General features: G+C 49.9%; 5 protein-coding genes across 5 annotated transcripts; 3 read left to right on the forward strand and 2 right to left on the reverse strand.

Annotated features, from left to right (window-relative positions):
* Nucleotides 1-1,630: 1,630 nt before the first annotated feature.
* Nucleotides 1,631-2,107, forward strand: TRIVIDRAFT_92817 (uncharacterized protein; the record flags this gene model as incomplete). Its single annotated transcript, XM_014098293.1, has 1 exon — nucleotides 1,631-2,107. One exon carries the CDS (start codon nucleotides 1,912-1,914, stop codon nucleotides 2,080-2,082), a length of 171 nt encoding a protein of 56 aa, XP_013953768.1.
* A 2,384-nt stretch (nucleotides 2,108-4,491) lies between these two features.
* On the reverse strand, nucleotides 4,492-6,357 carry TRIVIDRAFT_89619 (glycosyltransferase family 32 protein; the record flags this gene model as incomplete). Its single annotated transcript, XM_014098294.1, has 2 exons — nucleotides 4,492-5,513; nucleotides 5,600-6,357. The coding sequence occupies 2 exons, from the start codon at nucleotides 5,971-5,973 to the stop codon at nucleotides 4,829-4,831; spliced, it is 1,059 nt and encodes a 352-aa protein (XP_013953769.1).
* Nucleotides 6,358-9,202: 2,845 nt separating this feature from the next.
* TRIVIDRAFT_231354 (uncharacterized protein) lies at nucleotides 9,203-12,606 on the reverse strand (the record flags this gene model as incomplete). The annotated part of the gene is made up of 4 exons (XM_014098295.1): nucleotides 9,203-11,256; nucleotides 11,330-12,267; nucleotides 12,376-12,483; nucleotides 12,598-12,606. The coding sequence occupies 4 exons, from the start codon at nucleotides 12,604-12,606 to the stop codon at nucleotides 9,282-9,284; spliced, it is 3,030 nt and encodes a 1,009-aa protein (XP_013953770.1).
* A 2,978-nt stretch (nucleotides 12,607-15,584) lies between these two features.
* On the forward strand, nucleotides 15,585-17,156 carry TRIVIDRAFT_46356 (uncharacterized protein; the record flags this gene model as incomplete). Its single annotated transcript, XM_014098296.1, has 2 exons — nucleotides 15,585-15,779; nucleotides 15,846-17,156. Coding segments are annotated over 2 exons (1,506 nt in total), but the record flags the coding sequence as incomplete, so codon positions are not given.
* Nucleotides 17,157-19,026: 1,870 nt separating this feature from the next.
* Nucleotides 19,027-20,422, forward strand: TRIVIDRAFT_203680 (uncharacterized protein; the record flags this gene model as incomplete). Its single annotated transcript, XM_014098297.1, has 6 exons — nucleotides 19,027-19,212; nucleotides 19,261-19,275; nucleotides 19,318-19,500; nucleotides 19,614-19,853; nucleotides 19,979-20,146; nucleotides 20,249-20,422. The coding sequence occupies 6 exons, from the start codon at nucleotides 19,027-19,029 to the stop codon at nucleotides 20,420-20,422; spliced, it is 966 nt and encodes a 321-aa protein (XP_013953772.1).
* Nucleotides 20,423-20,674: the final 252 nt, after the last annotated feature.

Raw genomic sequence — 20,674 nt, forward strand, 5'->3', positions numbered from 1 at the left:
CTCGAAATGGCCGTCGGTTTACCAGTACGGGCGAGAGCCGCCGCAGCCCAATCCTGATTATTCGTGTTGAAATGATCATCAAACAACAGCGGCTTGTTAGCCCCAAGCTTGTGTGGACACGAGAAAGGGCTAACCGCATCCTGGCTCCCCGGCCCATTTCCATTGGAGCGGATCAGGTCTCCATGGAGCTTCCCCACTGCTGCTTTTGTCTCTTTTTCTCCCTTCAGTTCTGCTGTGTATGAATTTGGTTTTCCGAAGCTGTTTCCGTCTGCCTTTCCGCACGCAGCTGCTGACCGCACAAGAATGGAAATGGCACGGTGGCATGTGTTTAGTCAACATCAGACAGACGGAAAACCCAAGAAAAGCTCGTCTGCCACCAGAAACCACCAACGTTAGTGTGTGAATGTGAGCTTTGCTTAGCCACTGGTGCTTCGCATCGACAGACGGCTCAAGCTCGACTTGAGGATGCAGAAAACGTACTGTACAACGTTGTATCGCGCCCTTAAGCTTGCATCCGAGCCTTAAAACCGCGTGGTCAAATCAACCCGTGATTGGAAACACGGCCAATTGGTGGCCATCTTGTGACCCTTCCCTTCATGCCGTCTCCGCTCATCAGAAGCCATGGAAGCATTGGCTTGGGCATACCGGTATCGTACCATGGGACCGAATGGATGGATGCCTGCGCTAGACAGAACCAACAGATTTCTTTACATCAACACCCATCTACGGAGTGCAGTACACAGTATTCGTTAGAGCAACGGATCTCGCAGCATGGACATCTGGCTTCCCCGCTCGTTGTTACCTCAAAGGATCTCGACAATACAGTACCAGATCTTGTCGGATCGCCAAACCCAAATCCAGTCTCACATCCCGTTGATATCGATGCCCGAAGAACAATGGCTGCGACGCCGTTGATTTCGTCTCGGAGGTATAAGGCGCCACTCCAAGCCACCAGTCCCATTCACGTCCTGTTTGGGCATTGTTGCAAGCGGCAAGCTACGGCATGACGTTGGCTGACCTGGCCCGATCGAGTAGCGCCAGCGATGCACCATCCATCCATCCATACCGCTAGAGTGACGCCGTAAACACGATACGAAAAGCCGCTGATCTTCGGCACGGCGCTTCCTTGACCGGCACCGGGCCTCGAAGCTTGACCGGCTTCCTGCTCGGTGCTTTGGTCACGCCTACGTAAAAAGGGCCCTACTCTCGGTGAAAAACGCCACAGGCTCCACGGCCAAGTCGGCTGGGCGGCGAAGGATTGACACCACAATCGGCCCTGCCCTGTCTCGACCAACACCAGCAAACCAGGTCAGGGAATCAATGCTCCAGCTCAAGCCCACTCTTGGCTGCCATGTGGCTTTGGTGGGTTCCCAAAGAATTTTACTTTTCTGTTCATCCTTTACTCACTTGCACAAACTCTCTCCAGGTACGTGTACGCGTATTCCGTATACATTCCGGAGGGGAAACGGAGAAGAACAAAGTACCACAGCACGTGGGAAACAATAGTAGATCCCATTGTCTAATCCGAGACTTTGCGTTCCCGAGTTTCATCCAATTTATTGCTTGCTTGAAGCTGTTTTGATTTGCTAGCGCCTCGCACCCCGGTCAAGCATGAGCCGACAATTGTTAGTAATAATGTGCGTCGCCTGCGACTTGGCAGACCCGATCTCATACAGATCCATCCATGCTATATCTTTACTCTCAAATGCACCTTCAGTATAGTTCTTTACGATTGAGATGTGGAGAAAAAAACCTGTGCAATTTTCGGCGATTGTGGATAGATTTGCGTCTCGGGTTTCTTGAATCCCATCTCGTCAGCCTCGCCGGAATTAATATGGCATAAACTCGTGCGCTCCCCACAGCAAGCTATCTCGCCGAGCCAAGATACGCCGAGTCGGCAGCGGGAGGCACATGTCAGATTACCAACAATGCGACATTCAAAAGCACTGGTCCGTCATCACGGGCTTATTCGGTACCGAATCTCGTGTCGCCGGTCAAGAGGGTGCTCCACACTCTCCAACATCAGCTTCAGCCCTCAAGTCTCTCCGTGGGGGGCTAGGAAGAGATTTTGATATGTTCTAGAAGCCGATTACACGATGTCTCTTCTAGAGATGTCAGTAGAAGCGATTGATACGGTGCTTGAACATTCTTTGCTGCCTTCGGGCGCTTCTCGGTTGCATTGATCGAAAATTGCGGGCGTATGGGGTTCGGGCCGAGAAGTCTACCAGTTATCTCGTAACATTGTTGCTATGTTTGGATATAGGGAAATACCCATTAGGAGGTCCCTCGTGGGGGAACGCAGATGAGGTTATCGTACAGTGGAGTCTCTTATCTGGACTTTTTGTGCTGTGGTTTCGTCTTCCTTCGGCCCGGTGGCTCAAGGGAAGATGCGCAGTGGCAGATGACCAGAAATGAGGCCTCACGGGAGGTCGATATTCATGCACGCCCCAGCGGTGAGTACTGAATGTTGTCGAATAAAATGAAGACAGCCGTGGCTTGCAGCTTGGCCCCCGTAAATAGGCCGATATGAATGCTGCCGTAGAGTCCATCCGGCGTGAACTGCTAGCTGTGGATATCACGGTCGAACTTTTGAAAATGAGTCCACGGAATGCAATACTTTCATCATTCTCGGCAGAATTACCTGCGTACTGATGGTATCATGACACCGTATACGGGCATTCAAGCACAAGAAAGAAGGTTGCGTCCAGTCATCGCGAAGCATGATTCAGGGGATCAAGAGGTCACAAGGTCAAATCCTTGCAGATTTGCAAAAGGCCACCCTTGAATCGGTCCAGGGAACCACGATGAGAGCGTGAGAAAGACCGAGATTGTAATACTATCGCCGTTTTGATTTGTGATTTGTGATTTGGGAGCGGTTGGGCTCCGCGGATGTTACGGGCACAGGCTGATTCGTGGAGTTATGCTTGGAAAGGGGGAGGAGTGAACCTAGATGGATATTTTGGAGTTGCACGTCGAGAGAGTTTGGAATGGGTAGTCTGGTAAGCTGCGGATGGTGTTGCTCCGTGTTTATGGAATGCGAGCAACTGCTTGATGGGATATTTGATTCATGGCGTGATCATTATTCCTGCAATGTCCGGACATTTGGGAGGTATCCATTGGGCGACAATACGAAAGATGCACGATGAATACGTGGGAAACACTCCAGCCATTTTACAGTAGTTGAGAATCCAGACTCAGAGCTGTTATCTACGGAGAGGATGTCCTTTAGATGACGACCCTTTGATTACCATATGCGAAAGCTTTATATCATAGTCTGCAATTTTGAGCTTGAGGTTGATTATCAGGTGTGTCTATCTCTTACCATTTACAGTATTATAACATTTGTTAAAGATGTGACAAAATATGATACCGTTTGATTGAATACACAGCATACATAATTTTGACTTGTAGCTATCATGTGTGCTCTACATTCTAAATCCTGTGGGAAAGACGGCGATGGAGTGCTTGAGAGATTTGGATGCACGACGCATACCTGCCAGACATGATATTGACAAAGAAGAGTAACGAAATACGGGGAAATGGAATAAATGTTGTGCAACATGAGACTAACAGTTAGATATATGTAAAAGAGTGTGTTTGTCTCTGATCTCTTGAAGAAATGGGAGACAAAGGTCCCCTTTATATAGTTTCTTTTGCAAGCCACGGGTACTAAGTAGTCTAGCTAGCATCCATTTGTTGACTAGATCTTGCATGTTTTAACATAACAGCTTTGAAACGCAGGGTAATCAGAAAGGATACTTCGATTACTGTATTGTATTCTAAGGACTCACTCTTCAAGACGAACTTCTCGTTTAATCTTCTTGAGATCTTGCTTTAAAAGAAGTTGATGGATTTATGGCTGTGACAGATATATATGATATTACAGTTCATAAAATCATTAACGGAAAGTCTCTTATTTTTATAAATCAACTTGTGCTCGATAGCCAAGGATAAAGCGTGGTGTATCATTCTGTGTAGTGTAACATGGCTTTACGTTTTGATACAACTGATGGACAAACACAACAACGAGTCTCTTCTCAGAAATCGTACGCCTCTATCTTTTCCCAACAATAGCGAATAGCGCAAAGATTCAAATACAACTAATTAGCAAGAGAGAGAGAGAAAAGCGAAAGGTGAAAGGGGGAGAGATATTACATACTAAGAAAAAGAGCCACAAAAAAGGGTAGGAATATTCAGCAGCGTCTTACGAAAAGACTCCACTCTGGGACTAATACGAAAAAAGAGTCCTTTTGACGTACCCGAGGTTGCTAACAACCTTTGCCATATCCTTCTGTCTTTCTACGAGTTTGAATAGTTACACAATGGGCTCCTCTATTTAATATATGGGCAACCATAAGTTTGATATATTGGCAGATTACGATAGATGTTGATTAGAAGACACCTCACAACCGAAATTAGGATATATCCGTCTTGGCATCGCGCGTGTAAGTGACTCTGCATGACAAATACTTCTCAAACACACATCCTTTTCCATCAGACTCTTCTTGTCAATCTATCATACACATAACGTACACAGACCACTAGAATTACACCAAGAAGTAACACCCACCCCAACCACAGCAACTCGTACCATCAAAAAAATAACAACACGCATTGATCAAAATAACAGTATCCGTTATGTCCCTAATATGTGCAAATGAAGAAGCAATACAAATCGCCCAGAGGCCGTAACCCAAGTGCCAAAGCTCATAAACAAAACCCTTTCGACACAAGATGCTTTGTAACGTATATCATATCCATAGCCAAAAACGCTTCCTCGTAAAATAAAATACAATCCCATTATTTATACAAATCCGTATCCGTCCCATTACTCTCCTCTCCAAGAGCCATGGAACATGTGTCTCATCATGGCAGTCGGGGGGATGCTTCCGTCGTTGGTACTGGCTGAGTGGTCCTGGCCCATGCCGAAGCCGTCGATGGGCAGGATCAAAATATCGCCGATGAGGGTAGGCTCCGACATAAAGGATAGATCCTTCGTGTCGGTGAGCTGAGGGTTGTACTCCTGCAACTGCTCAAAGACGACGTCGGTCCAGGCGGCCGGCCCTGTCGAGTTCATAACCTCGAAGCTCTCGGGCTTCAGCTGGCTGATGGGCAGTCCGTGGAGAGCCGACAAGTCGTCGAGAGAATGCAGCACACGGTCAACCATCTTGTTAAAGACTGGATGGCCAGGAGCAGCAGCAATGGTCCACTGGCAGAACTGGAGCCAGTGGGGGATGTCGGCCCACGGACCGCCGTCACGGCGATCAAACTCAATCCCCACTATTAGACGGGCTTTATTTCGGAGGGCTTCCGGGACCCAGGCGTCGACTGGCTTGAGAGCGAGAGTGTCGGTGTCTGTGTAGACGCCGCCGTGGACGCCCAGCAGCAGGTATCGCAGGAGGTCCGACTTCTGGCCCACGTTGGAGATGTTGTGGTAGACCTCGGCGATCTTGGGGTTGTGGGCGAAGCTGCTGTCGACGAACTCGTCACCACCCTTCTGGCCAACCAGAGTGCTGCAGGGATTAACCAGTCAAGATTAGCAACTAGAAGATACAATGGGACGCCTGCAGAAGAGGATGAAACTGCTGTATAAACGTACTATTGCCAATCTGGGTTCATGGCTATCCATGAAGCCGTGTGTTCAAGCTGTCTGACGTCCACATGAACGTGGTTCGGATCGCCCAGAAACGGTTGAGTCTTGGGCAAGACTATCTGCCAGATATTGGCTGGAATTAGACGGCTGTCGTTGGCCTTGCTGGCCCGGCTGGCCCACTCAGGCACGCGGGTGTTGGCGAAGTCGTCGTGCCACTTTTGCCTGCTCGAGTGAAGCGTCAAGCTGCCGCTCAGCCAGACCATGGAGAGCAGGACGAGGGCGATGCCGACGGCGGCGTAGTTTCGGTAGCGGCGCTGCGAGACATGGTGCAGGATCTGCCTGAGTGGCGAGAACGGGTCTGCCTTTTCGTGGAGAAGCATGCTGACAGAGGGTCGCTGTTGAGTTGAGTCTCCCGGTGTTGACAACCACGCGACTCAGCGACACGACAAGGTGAAAAGGGCTCACGATGACGAGGACAAGAGAGACGGCGGCGAAGGTGAAGGAGACAGAGAGAGAGAGGAGGAAAGAAATGACCAGCACGAAAAGAAGAAACCCCCGGCCGGAGCTAAGGTCACCAACGAACCAAGACGGACCCAATACGGCTTTACATACTCCTTTCAGCTGCTCCTTGTCAAGTAGGGAACAATCCGTGAGATTAAGCTGTCTTAGAGCATCGTGCTAGCGCTGGCACAGATGGAGCCGGGCTGTGCTTTTTGACATGTCTGTCTCAAGACGGCACGGCTGCTTGGGCTGGTCTGGCTGGGAGAAGCCATGAGTGATGTTACTCCGTAGAGTTGCAGCATCTGCAGGATTGGATTGTCCCTGTACTCGTATCTCGCCCGGCCCTCCACCTCCAGACACAAGGACAATCTGGCTAAAACATAACTCTGTATTTAAGCCTTTTGTCCTCGTGCCTGATTCTGCTGTCTGCTTCCCTCTCTGGATGCCCCCCCCGCGCGGTGGATCCCACGTCTAGTCGTCGCAACAGCTTCATGCCCGCGTCTAGAACGCTTCAACGAGGCCACTCGGGCCGCCGTGATTGGCTGCTGCGCCGCACCATAAGCTGACGTGCCCAATAGCTTAAAGCGCAGATGCTGGTAAAATTGCGAGTGTTTGCCGGCTAATGGAGCGGATAGATATCGCTCAGGAACGGAGAGGCGCTTGGCTTGCTGCAAATTTTCCGGAGTGCATAGTGCCGTCCCATTTCTTTTTTGTTTTTCTTTTTTCTTTCCCTTCTTCTTCTTCTCTATTGCCTCTCGTTAGTGCTGTACTCGTACTCTGTGATCGAAAATAGCCGCTGCGATACGACGCAAGCCGGTGGCGATGCAGCGAACGAGGGCGCTTGGACGGCTCTTGTCTTGACAATACGAAGAAGGATTGCGCAATGCAATACGAAGAGATTCGGCGACTGCCCATTGCAGTTAGAGGTTGCAAGCAACAGCTACAGGCACCGCTACAGGCTCAGGTACCAGCCAACAGCACGTGAGAGCAGCGTGACCCAGGCTGATCCACGCTAAACCCCGTATTTTATGCGCTGTCAGATGAGCTTAAAGATTCAAGACGTGCAACTGAACTGAAGCGACAATTGCTGGTGACCTGCTCCAATCTCGGCAACGCCCGCTTGCAAGATGATCCTCACAATATGTCCTGTCAGATGCGCAATTAAGCTTTTGCCGGCTCCATCCCTCGAGGATCTTTCAAGGATCCCTCAAGGATCCCTAGAAAGGCATAATACTAGGTAGGTAACTCTGTCATGCAGTCTGCCAATGTCTCGCCTCAAAGTGTCTTGTCTTGTCTCATCTTGTCTTGTCTCAATTAGACTGTCTCACCTGCGCGTGTCTCAACCGCCCGTCCGTCCGTCTCACTCACGACGTCTTTCTTCTGCAGGGCTTCTTGTTACTTCTCTTCTGGTTAGTGACAGGGAGAAGTATTATGCACATGTGCCTACAAAGTACTCCGTAGTGAAGTAAACTTTTGCGGCGGGCGTTTTCGAGAGCGAGCTGCTATCTGAGACACAGCTTCAGAAGAGGATGCAGTAAATCCTCACCCTCTTACACATCCTAGTACTTCTCTCCCTCCATTGAACCAGAGCTCATAAACAAAGGGAATAACCTTTGCGTCACGGCTCCCTTTTATGGAAACATAAAGACCAACTCGATCGATGCGCGCACAGCTATGCCCCTTTAACTCTCCAAGATCCTATCGTAGGCATGTTCGTGATATGCAAGAGCGGCGTCAGATCCCGTTGCATCAACATGCGACCCCGAATCTCGTAAATTGCAAGTCCTCTTTCGAAATCAAATCGGTTAATAATGAGCTGACCTTTCCCCCCTCTCATTTCGTCCAAATTTTTGGTTCCGTCAGGTGACGATTATGCTTGTTTGCCGCGAGGTAAAGGTCGTAAATAGCCGGCAGAACAACCGGAGGGGGACAATGGCGCGGTACAACCCAGTGTCATTGACAAACTTGACTTCCACGGCAAAGTAACCACGAAAGCTATAGACGGAATAGCCGTGGATCTTGGTAATCGCCATTTCCAAAGATGCTAGTTGAGGTGGCCTCCGCCTACATTGGTATGTTCTTCCGGAATCTCGAGAGTCCAGGTGGCCGTGCCATCAACAATGAAGCCCAGCAAGGAAAGAAGCGAAGCTATTGTATCGTATCGTATCGCATCTTTCTTCCGATGCAGGCAATCTCTCAATAGATAGAATCATCTCTCCGACCAAATGGAAAAAGACTGCTGCAATATTATGCCTCAACGCCCGCTCAACATCAATACACCCAACCAGAGTGAAAAGGGAAACCACATAGATATACGTTCACATAAGCTTATATACCCAGGCAAGGGCAGACAAGGAATTAAACCGCAAATATACCCAGTTGACTAATCCAAATCCACCACGCCATCCTTGCCTCCCAGACCAGAACCTCCGGATTCCGGATCCTCCATCCTTCCTCCATCACATCCGTCTCCGGCCCGGAAACCCGCACACCGGAACAGCACATCCGTTCACCTACAAGCTCGGCACGGAACCTTGCGTAAGCACAACTATGTACTACATATACCTGTGATCCTCACCGGCTCGCTAATCGGGCTGGCCATGCAGTCCATCTGCAGCCCGTCCTGACAATCACACAGTGCCGCCAACAACTCGTAGCAAAATGCCCGTCAGTCTGTTTCCATGGCCCTTGAGTGGCCAAGCCGGCATACGGCATCTACTGTACTCTCCTGCCTACATACATACATACACACATACATGTAACAAGGCATACACACGTCATGTCGTGAACTCATCTGCAATAAAACCCGTCGGCTGAATGGCAACTCCACATCCATAAATTGACCAGGGGGTGGTGGTGGTCAGGGTATGAGGGATCAAGCAACAATGGACGAACAAATGAAAAAGCAAGGTAAAAGGGGATTCTGTCAGTTTCCCACCCCCCTCAAAAACCATTCTGCCCCTCAAAAAAGATGCATGCCTTCTTCCGGCGCATGCAGCTTAGGTATACAGTATGCAATGCTGCTACTACAACGACACCCATCAACCCACACATCCATCCTGGAGAATAACATGGCACCGTGGACAATCACGCTGCCCCGAGTAACTTCCCGTGAAAACTTTTTTTATTCTCCGAAGGGGGAAAAAATTTCTATCTCAAAGGAAGTGTCATTCCTTACTCAGCATAATCAAACAAAGCGAACCTCGTTGAACAACCCGGCTCGGACCTGCATCAAACTGGCCAGCTCCATCAGGAACGCTTGGTAAATAAGCACATTGGTAATAACATGCGATACCGACACCATGTTCTCGCCCGTCGGACTGGTTGGCTCGGCGTTGTCAGTCGTTTCCGTCACCACGGTTGGCTCAGTGGCAACCTCGCTGCGGTCCGCACTGCTGTCATATCCGTCAAGGCTAGCCAGCTCGTCTCCCGAGAATAGAGACTCGGGAGCCTCGTGCGTTGGTTTTCCCTCCAAGTCTAGCGGTATCGGCTTGACTTGATCGCTGCCCGGCAGGGCTACCCGTCGGGCTAGGATGCTTTGATCCACGGCTGCAAAATCTGCCGGCTGGGCGACTACCGAGCCCTGCCGACTGTTTCGGTATTGCCCACCGGCTTCACTCTGAGCACTTACTGGCGACAGGCTCCGGCTAAGAGCAATCCTGTTGGGGTCAGGCAGTGGCTTGGAGGTATTAGGCATGAGGCTGGGAGAGAGTAGGTCCGAAACGTTGTATGGTGTTGAAGCGCCGGATGTCCGAGTACTATTCTTGCGTCCTCTAGGGGTCACAGAACGGCTTGGGGTCCCGAGCTCGGAAAGCAGCCGCTGAGCGAAACCCTCGAGTCCTGTTGGACGCGATGGAGACACAGACCGGATCACTTCGTCAAGGCTGGAGCTTGGTCGCGGTGGCGGGGTCTTCTGAACAGGGGGTGGGGGGTTATCCAGGATTGAATCAGCAGTCTGGAAGGCTTCCCGTCGCTGCTGGAGAAGCTCGTCAAACCGGGGTACCGTCTGCTTAAACGCCTCGACTTGATCGCAGAGACGCTTGAGCACGACGAGGATTCTGGGGAGGGAATCCTGAGTCCACTTGGGCCGACGCCTACACTTTTCCATTGATTCCAAACGATCCGCCTCTGTGTCGTCTGAGAACGTAGAGAAGCCGCCAACCGAGTAACCGTCATCTTGCGATCCGAGCTCGTCAGCCAGCGACCGATTACCAATCTCAGTCTCGGCGTCTGCTCCCATCTCCGTTTCTGTCTCTTCCTCGCCCTCTCCATCCTGTTGAGATTTGGTTTCTTTCTTTTCGTCAGACTTTGACAGCCGCTCGTCCTCGACATAGGTGTAGCTGTTGGGGTTTCGGGCCAGCCACCCTTCAATGCTCATGTAGCCACATATCGCCATGTCAACGATGGTATCAGTGACTGACAGATTTGTCTCCACAGGATTCATGAAGAAGTTTTCCATCAGGTCAAGGATGGCATTAAGCAAAAGATCGTCATGGCGAAGCGTGTGCTCTCGAACATCTTTGGGCGCTCCTGGAAGACTGTCTGGAATTGTAGGCAGCTTGTGGTTGTGCTGCGATAGTCTAGGGGCGACAAGTCTGAGGGAGCATGGGTGGCTCTCAAGCCGAGCCATGGTATCCTTCAAAATGCTCTCGTAAGTCTCGTTAAAGTCGTCTCGGCCACCAATGGTCTCTGCTAGAGCCATCAAGTATTCAATCTCTTGCTCGTGAGCACCCACAGTCCGGTTAATATTGTTACTCGGAAACATGTCGGTGCGGAGGAGGGTGAGGACTGCGTATCGATGGTGCCTTTTGACAATTGCCGATACCAGCTGAAGAGTCACATAGATGGTCTGCTGGTTGCGCGATCGGAGACAGGCAAGGATAAGATCAACCAGGTTGAAGAGGAGAGGGGTAGCGGTCGTGTCGGGCTTCTCCGCCATCATGGTAGCGAGGTCCATGGATTTCCGCTGCCGAGCAGCGCTTATGGCAGTCTCTGAAGGAGGGCTATGCGAGTTGACGGTTTCGGGCAAGGCTAACAGGTAGTGAAGAATGAGGTTGATCATGTCGGGGTGATCCAGGGATTCGATGATGCGGCGAAGGTAGGTCAAAACAGCCACGGACGAGCCTCCGTCTATATCGGAAGACTCAAGCAATGATGGGTATCTAGAATGGTAAGTCGTCAGCGCAGGAACACACGCACCGCACATGCAAACATCAGGGGGGCATTGGCACTTACAGGAGCTGCTGTAAGAAAATAACTTGAAAGTGCTCTAACAATGTCGACTTGACTTCGACTGATTTGCAATGATTCAAGACATCCTGCCAAAACAAGAGGTGGGATAAAAAGGTCTCGAGGTGGGACTGGAACTCGCCCGAGCAGGAGCTCACGATTTCGTAGTTGGATGTAGGGTGTTGGTAGTCGGAGAGGGCGAGGATAGGCGGCAGGTTATTCGGCAGGTGATCTATGACGAGCTTCCGACTTAGCTGACTGTACAAGGCTCCCAACCCGGTGGCCATGAGAGTGGACAGATCGCTCTCGACAATCCATTGCTCCAAGGATTCGGAGCTCGACGCGGCTTCAATGATGTATAAGAGACCTGTGCGCGCAAAGTCGCCGACTTTGCCCTCGTGGTGGATGTAGTCCATCAGGATGTAAAAGAGAGGAAAGTCGGCCCTCTTAGTTCGGCCAGCGAACTTGTCACGGACACTAGCGGCCCTGTCACTCGGACGGTTGACATCCTGCTGCGTCTTAAACCAAGCAGGGAGGATCTCGGGGTCCAGACGGATCTTGGTGGTGATGTTGAAAGCCAGCTCAACAACGCGCGACTCGGTATCCAGCCCGAGACGAGCGCTGTTGACACCGGTAATGCGCACCAGCAGATTTGTCAGGCTTGCAGAAAAGGTGTGGTTTTCAACAAATGCCTCCTCCTCACTCTCGATGAGAGTCGCAAAGAAGAGGACGGCCTCCTTTATGATCCACTCATTGTAGGACGAGGTGGCAATCTTGCCGATGGGCACGTATATCTGCTTGATGGAGGCATACTGGATGCAGGGATGCGGCAGCGGACGGCGACTCTCGTCACTGAGGATGTTGGTGAGCTCTTGAAGCCTGATCTCGACGGTTTCGGCGGCGTCGATGTCTTGGGACAGGTTGGTAGATTTGCGCCAGATGGACTAGGGAGGCGTCATGGTTGTTGTTAGCGCCCACGTCCAACCCAACAGACAGCAACAGCAGAGTAGAGTAGAGCACAGTAAAAGAGTAAAAGACATCAAACAACTCACCAGCAGGCCGGCGTATTCCTTCTCGAAGCGATGAAGACGCTTGGCAGGGTCCTTTGCCTGGTCCTGACGAGAGCTCCCGGAGGAGAGGGGGCTTAACAAGCGCGACCACTGCACAGACAAGGATGCGTTAGACTCGGATCCCACGCACGATCACTTCTTTTCTTCTCTCTTCTCTTCTTCCCGCGGGGGCGATCCCCCTTATTGTCATGATGGGCTGCTCACGAAATCCATGGCTCTGGCCGAGTCATGTCTGGCTCGACGCTGTGTCGACTCGACTGCAGAGGTGAAATGCAAATCCGGAGCAAATGCCTCGCAGCTCGTCTGAGGCGCGGGGAGGGTCCGGGCAGAGGCGGGGAGGTTCAAGGTGGATTGGCGATAGGACAAGACAAGGGACAAGGACGTCGAGGCTGGCTGCTTGTGATGATGCCCGGCGAATCCCAGGCGGTGAAAGCGGCGGGGTAGTGCGGACCTGCGGTTTGCGGGCGCTGCAGGTGCGTGTCGAGGTATCCTGTACCTGCCGGAAGGGAGCAACCAACACGTGCACTAAAAAACGGACCGTCTTTTAGGGCCCGATCAGGCAAAATGGGAGTGTGCTGTAGGGTAGGCAGGTGAAAGTGAGGGTTGGGCTGGAATCGGGTAGCAATCAGTGTACCTGATATGTACCAGTAAAACCATTGAGCAGATATAAGTGGTATATACATGTAGGTCATTATCAGCAATTATGAAGATAATATCTTACAGTGATTTATACTATCAACACAGCTCCATCTTCATCTTCATCTTCATCTTCTTCATCTCAGCACTAACATAGCCTAGACCAAGTCCCCTTGATGCAGACAACGTACCCGCTCTCCGTCAAGCGAGCTGCAAAAGCAATAACCACGGCCGCCAGCCATTGGGCAATTGGGACCACAGCTCATCATCATATTTGATCAGTAATTGGCCAATCTGTCCATCTGATAATGCACTTCATCTACCAAAAGTTTGACTAATCAACAGTCTCTGCTACTACAAGTCTTATCGCGGTGGGTCAAGACGCATCTGCTGATGAAGCGTAAACGTTTACATGGCACAGCATAGAAAACAAGACTTACATAAATGGACTGAGAGAGACTTACATACATACATGGCAGATGAATGCATATGTTTCTGTCTTGCATGAATTGGACATTAATTACATACATAGTGGATGCAACGAATTGTGCCCGTTGAGTGTTGATACCTGGCGCCTTCACGACCATGACGAAACAGCCTGATCATGTGCACATTTTTATTCAAGGGAAACGAGGCAGGCAGTTATTATGAATGCTTCGTTATTCAAGGTTGTATAATATCTACACTGCTGAGATATGTCTTCAGAGGCGACAAAACACAATACATACATGTGGTCCTGAGCCCGGACATTGTCTCCATGTACCAAGCCTAGTGTCTGACGCACTGACCGTTGAAAATGGACCAATGATACAATCAAGTCAGAAACCCCCTCCTCTACTACTTCGTCATGTTGACGCATGCTAAAGAGTAGAAAAGAAAATGCTCAGGGGGTTCGGAGTGATCAGGGCCTCAAGCGCAGCTGTGCTTGTCGTCAAGACAAACTCTCCTGAAAATAGGCAGAAATGTCTCGACGTCACAGAATCGGCTCCATAGAGAGATCCTTAATTTCAGAAAATAGACCGCAAACATTTATTGACGGATAGCTGAATGTTATTGACAAAAAATCCGGAGCAAACTGCGACTACTAATCGCCCAGCAATTGATGCCACGTCCGCCGCCCTGTAAATATCTCTCTGGCTACTTGCATCATGCTAATAGAGTTTTCTGAGAGGAAAAAGGGGTAAAAAGAAACTTTTGTCTGTCCAATGGCGTGTAGTCCTTGACTGTGGCCGAAGCTGATCGGGATGATAGAATATGGCTCAAAGGAGACCAAGGGCAAGCAATGTTTGTCCATGTGGATCCAATGCGACAATGTCTGTGCCTGAGAGCAAATGGCCTATACGGCATCTCGCGATAGACATTACCCTACTCTAATCAGGCATCAACCACTGTTCTGGCTGGCTTACTGAGTATTGGAAATGGAGTTGTGACTCGTGTTAGTGTATTGCGCTCTTGGATTAACATCCGCGGCGTTAAACCTCGATATCGCTAAAAACGAACACATGCCAGACATCTCTTCATTAATACCAGGATACACTTTGAATTTCTCATCTTAACATACTATTAATGGTGCACTCTCGCGCAATTGTCCCTTGGCGCTTCCCATCATCGCCCTCATGAGGAAGCTCTGTAAACTCGTATCCAAGAAACATGTACACGGCTCCTTCAGCTCTATCCACAACAACAAGCCCCGTCATGCATGTATCCGTCTTCTCATCTCCGGCATGAAAATGAGGCTGGTCGACGGCAAATCCTTTCGGATGCGGAATCCTTTCGGATACGGAATCCTTTGACTATCAAATGTGCCAAAATAAGGCAAAGACGATGCCTTTCCCCGATCTCAGCGATATCGGTTACCGGCATCACCTCAAATGGCTGCCTAAGCAAAGTAAACACAAACATGTAAACAAGCGTGTACTAAGATGTGCGGCTGAGTTTTCACCCATGATTAGCCTCACGGAAAGATACTGAGCAAAGCCCTGTTTTAGCAAGCTCCAAGGGCACCTGCATACACCGACGATGCTCTGACTCGGCCTTGCCGACGTCTGAGTGGCATTTGGAAGACGGGAACCGGCAGCATCAGCATTTACAAACAACTGAAGAGGATTCAAAGGAAAACTTACACGTTCACGATGCGGACAGGTATAAGCATCCAGGAAATCAACACACCTGTTATGTATATAAGAAGATCGGAGAAGCCCTTCTTCAGATCCATAAACATCACTCAAATTCACAGACACACCTTACTATTACTTTGAACAAGCATCTCATTCACTGCATCTACATTTCTCATTATGAGACCTCATCACTGGGCGTTCCGCCTCTTGGCGGCCGCCAACAGCCTCTTGGCTGAACCGGCCGGACCTACCTCCGAGAATCTCGTCGAAGCCCTCCGCTACCACCCCCACGATTCCGCGAACTCCAAGCTTCTCGTCGACAGAAGCTCGATTGGTGACGCCTGTCACTATGAGCCAACGTCAGGATTCCTCAACTCTGCCACCGAGAGTAAGTCCTGGCCAGCGCTATAGTAGCCCCTTTTCTTCTGGTCCCACACTGACATTTGCACAGAGTTTGCCGTCAATGGAACTGGAATTCCGGGAGTCGATTTCGATGTAGGCGAGTCGTACTCGGGCCTCCTGCCAATCAGCAACAAGACCGACGAAAAAGACAACATGTTCTTCTGGTTCTTCCCGACCGTCAATGAAGAGCACAAGAAGGACAAGGAAATCACCATTTGGCTCAACGGAGGTGTATGTGCATACCCCTCTACAGATACTCGTGTATTTCTTTGCTGACTGACCCAAACAAAAAAACAGCCCGGCTGCTCGTCTCTTCTCGGCTTGCTCCTCGAAAACGGTCCATTTCTCTGGCAACCCGGCAATCCCAAACCCCAGCGCAACCCCTGGAGCTGGCATCTCCTCACCAATGTCGTCTGGATCGAGCAGCCTATTGGCACTGGGTTTTCCCAAGGTGAACCCAGCATCACCAATGAGGACGAGCTCGCTATTCAATTCATGGGTTTCTGGCGCAACTTCGTCGACCTCTTCGGATTGCACGGCTGGCGAGTCAACATCGCAGCCGAGTCGTATGGCGGTTTTTACGGTCCTTACATCTCGAGCCACTTTATTGATGCCAACGACACGGATTATTTCAATTTGTCTGGCCTGCTAATCTACGACGCATCAATAACTGATGGAAACGTCCAAGTCGGCGTCCCCCATCTGTCATACCTCTCCCGCCACAAAGACGTTTTTGCCCTCGACGATAATTCCATGTCTCTCATCCATAGTATTTCAGATGGTTGTGGCTACACCGAATTCTATGACAGGTATCTCACTTTTCCTCCGTCAGGCACACAGCCTACCATCTACCCCGGCACGAACCTTTTGCCCGATGGGACTGCTGTCAACAACATGACTTGCGGATCGTTGTTCAAAATTCTAGTCGAAAGTGCTGCCATAGCAAACCCCTGCTTAAGCGTATACAACATCTTCGACCACTGTCCCATGGTCTTTGATCCAGTCGACGACCGTGACCCGTATTTTAACCGTACCGACGTCAAGAAGGCCATCCATGCTCCCCCTTCAATGGCATGGACGAAATGCAACGGCCCCGTCTTCAACACTCCCAATAATACCGACGGCTCCATCTCCATGCCATCAAACCAAAAGCGTCTGCCACACGTCATTGACACCACCCAGAATGTCATTATTGCCCACGGCGACCTCGACGGGCTCTTTCCCACGGATGGAGTCCTACTTGGCATCCAAAACATGACATGGGGTGGTGAATTGGGCTTCCAGTGCAAGCCCCAGGATCCGTTTTACGTACCACTTTACGGTTTCGATCCCCAAGCCGAACAACAGACGGGCTACGCTGCCAATATGCCGGCAGGGACGGGTGTTTTGGGGACAGTGCACGAGGAGCGAGGCCTCACGTTCGTGGTGACCAAGTTGGCAGGACATCAGGGGCCTGGATATGCTCCTGCTGCGTCGTTTCGACATCTAGAGAAGCTGCTGGGGAGGGTAGGCAGCTTGAGTGGTACCGAGCCGTTCACTTTGCCGGAGCTGAAGAACATCGCGCAGCATGAGGGGCCTCTCGGGAAGGGAACTGTAATCATTCCGTAAGGCATGAGGTTGGTGACACAGCTGGGGAGGCAGTTTGGATGTGTGGAGGTACATGTGTGTCCATGTATTGGGGAGGCGGTTGGGCGTGTGAAGGTCCACGTGTTTGTCTAGGGAGGCAGTTGGGCTAGTGAAGGTACGGTTGTCTGTAGGTGATGAGGTATTTGGGCTCGTGGAGGTGTGTGTGAGTAGTCTGGTTTTTGCAAGCTTGGGAATAGGATTGAAGTGTTGAGGCTTACGCTCTGGAGTCTTCTGACTTTGCACGGAAGACTACGAGGTGTGAGCTGGCACGGAAGCAGGCTTCCGGTCTAGGTGAGTTGGCATTGAAACTAGATAGGCACTTTTTGTTGAGCTGCTCAGGCAAGCAGCCATTTGCTGATTTGATTTGTAAACCTGGAATCATATATTCCAGCTAGATAGCTAGGTAGTTAGATAGTTAGATAGATAAATACATACTTAGGAGGAAATTGTCTTGTGCGCACTGTCTCATCTCAAGTCCTCAATCGAACACAGCAAGGAATGGTGAAAGAGTAATGGTGAGTGAAGAGTACCTAGGCAAATACGTACGACTATCCGCCAAGAATCTATTATCTTGTATAAATTATATGTCCTCCTCATCACCTGTGGTCCTCCGAGACCAATCAATATGTTTGTCGGCAAGAACCTCCTCTTCCTTCTTCTTCTTCCGATGATTTTTCGTAGTGAAATAGACGCTATGACATTATTCCCGATAGAACATAGGCTGCGCCACTGTGTCTACAAAATGCCTCAGAAGCCAGTTTGCAAACAGTAATAAATCTCAGCATCGTTGACTAAGTCTCCGAGCTGTTGCAGGGATCACCACCTGCCCTCGCGCACTATATCAACCATGTGGGGGAGGGGCAGTCCAATCACAGCGATGCCGACATTCAGTTCGACGTCCGAACAAAATGCCCCATATCGGTGCAGAAAAGCGTCAATGCGCAAGTCATTGCGTTTAGGCATAATAGTAAGACTTGGGATGAGCGTATTGACGCATCCACATGAATAAAGCTAGTAGTTTCACCAGTGAGGGTCATGTACTGCACGTGGTTCAATTCGTTGTTGCTGAGGTCAAGAAGAGGAGCTTTGGTGAGGAAGATGTCCATGAACAATAGCAATACAGCCAATCTATTTCTGTCCTTTACATCGGATATAGTATCACATAGGTAGGTATTGATAGATGTTAGGTAACCAAAGCACCGCTCAACTAGGATCTATGCCTAGATCGATACCGATTAAGGCAACGATATCACAATGTTTGTACTTACAACTACTACTTATCTAACGACCTCTTGTCAAGTTCTTACAATATAGGCCTTTATCTCTCTATTAGACCCGCAACTACAGCAGTAAACTGCCGATTCAGCCATCACGTACATGTCCCTTTGAGGGTGCCTCATTGTAGTTGGAATTTCTACATGACAACAGAGAAGAATAATCTACAAATTAATATCCAAAATTAAGACTTGCGTTCTATGCCCACTCCACCACGATCTCGAATGCCCGTATAAGCCATACCGCCAAACTATATCTCAACTAAAAGACATTAGAAGCTAACCTTATCAATAGACTTGTTGAGAAGGACAAGATATCCATCCAACACCCCTGATCCGCAAACGCTTAAACCACTATACAGTCCTTCCCCAAGCTCTCTCCATCTAGAACATCCACAGACCCCGATTCACGCATCCTCAAGCGACGGCTTTGGCTCCTTCGCTCAAGATTACCACAAACAGCCCAGTGCTCTCAATACTCCTTACGCTCATCTTGCCTATAAATACAAGACTATTTCTACCCTCATCTCATCAACCATCCTCCCCCTCAACCTCAACAATAACAACAATCATCCGAAATGCGGTCTTCAGCCCTCTTCGCTCTCCTGCCCCTGGCTTCCGCCCTTCCCCAGGCGGTCCCGGCGGTCGAAGTCCGAGACACAAGATGCCAAAATAAGATATCCAACTGCAGTGAGGTCTGCCCCGGAATATCTATGTGGTGGTCAGGCTATTGCTTGGAAAATTGTGCCGGCTCATCGCTTTGGGTAAGTCACAATGCCACCCTTAAAATCATCCTTTATCATCCTATATAGGCAATTACAAAAAAGGTACTTTCATGTCCTCTTCACTAATACTGAAGTTACAAACAGTGCAACCACAACGGGTGGGGCTTTGACAAGCGATCCCTCGAAGCCGGAGATGCAACCTCCCAAAGTGAGGGAGCTGAAAGCTGCCAAGCAGCTCACGACAGCTGCAAAACAGCCTGCAACTGGTGGCCCTGGGAGGCCAGGTGGAGCTATTGCCTGCCACTTTGCTCTCGCCAGTTGGACATCGTAAGTCATAATACTACGAATATGCCCCTTGAATAATATACATAACCCCGTGTAAAAAGAAGATATCCTGATTTAGTACATATGCTTATTACTAACACCAAACTTGCAAACAGTGTACTGGCAACAACCCCGAGAAGCGTTTCATCGAAGAGCGCGACGATGCAGTTGAAACCTACCCCGTTCCTGTCGAGAGCCTTCCAACCGAGACTCAGCCAGCTCAAACCCAGCCAACTCAAACCCAGGTAGCTGATAGCTGCGAAGATGCTCACCAAAAGTGCAGGGACAGATGCAGCAATGTTGCTTTTACTTTGAAGTTCATTTGCCCGAAGCTGTGCTATTACGAATACAATGCTGTAAGTTGTAAAATATACCCTATGAAACATCGATTTAAAAATCACGTATAATTACAAAAAGAAGAAGAGAGGGGGGAAACCTATATGTGTATTATTCTTTTACTAACGCCGTCCTAAATAAACAGTGCACCGGCAAGACCACCGAGAAGCGCTCCGTCGAGAGCCTCCCAGTTGAAACCCAGCCCGCTGATAGCTGCAAAGCCGCTTATAAAGAATGCTATAAGCAATGCAATGGGTATTTGAAGTGGTGGGGTAGTTTTTGCCCAGAGACTTGCGATCTTGAATTCAATGCTGTAAGTTATTATAACACCACCGCTTAACATACGCCTTTTGATACTATATCACGATACACGTATATAATTACTGGTATTTACTAACACTAAACGTATAAACAGTGCACCGGCAACACCCACGAGAAGCGCTACCGCGGCGACTACGCCCAGGAAATCACCGGCTGCTACAGCGCCGTCGCAAAGTGCAAGAACGAGGGCCACAAGTCGATCGAGGAGTGCTACGCGCCCCTCAACGACTGCCTCCAGGGTCTCTTCGACAAGTACGGCATTGCCTAAATCCCTCCTCCAAGGGCTCCGGCACCGTCTCCCTCGTTTTTCTCCCTCAGTCTTTTAAGGGGCCGGGGGAGGGGGGGTAAACCTCTTCGTCACGGATTTGTTTCCGGGAAGGGGGGGGTTGACCGCTTTAAGTGGTGGGACGGGTAGCTTCGATAGATGGTCTTGATTAAGTGGACTGTCTTTTTTTCAAGGACAATGAAGATGCGATGGCTCTGATGTGTGGGTGGATTTATCAGAGCGGTGGGAAAGTGG

Source organism: Trichoderma virens, assembly GCF_000170995.1.
Source record: "Trichoderma virens Gv29-8 chromosome Unknown TRIVIscaffold_83, whole genome shotgun sequence".
Classification (NCBI taxonomy): Eukaryota; Fungi; Ascomycota; class Sordariomycetes; order Hypocreales; family Hypocreaceae; genus Trichoderma; species Trichoderma virens.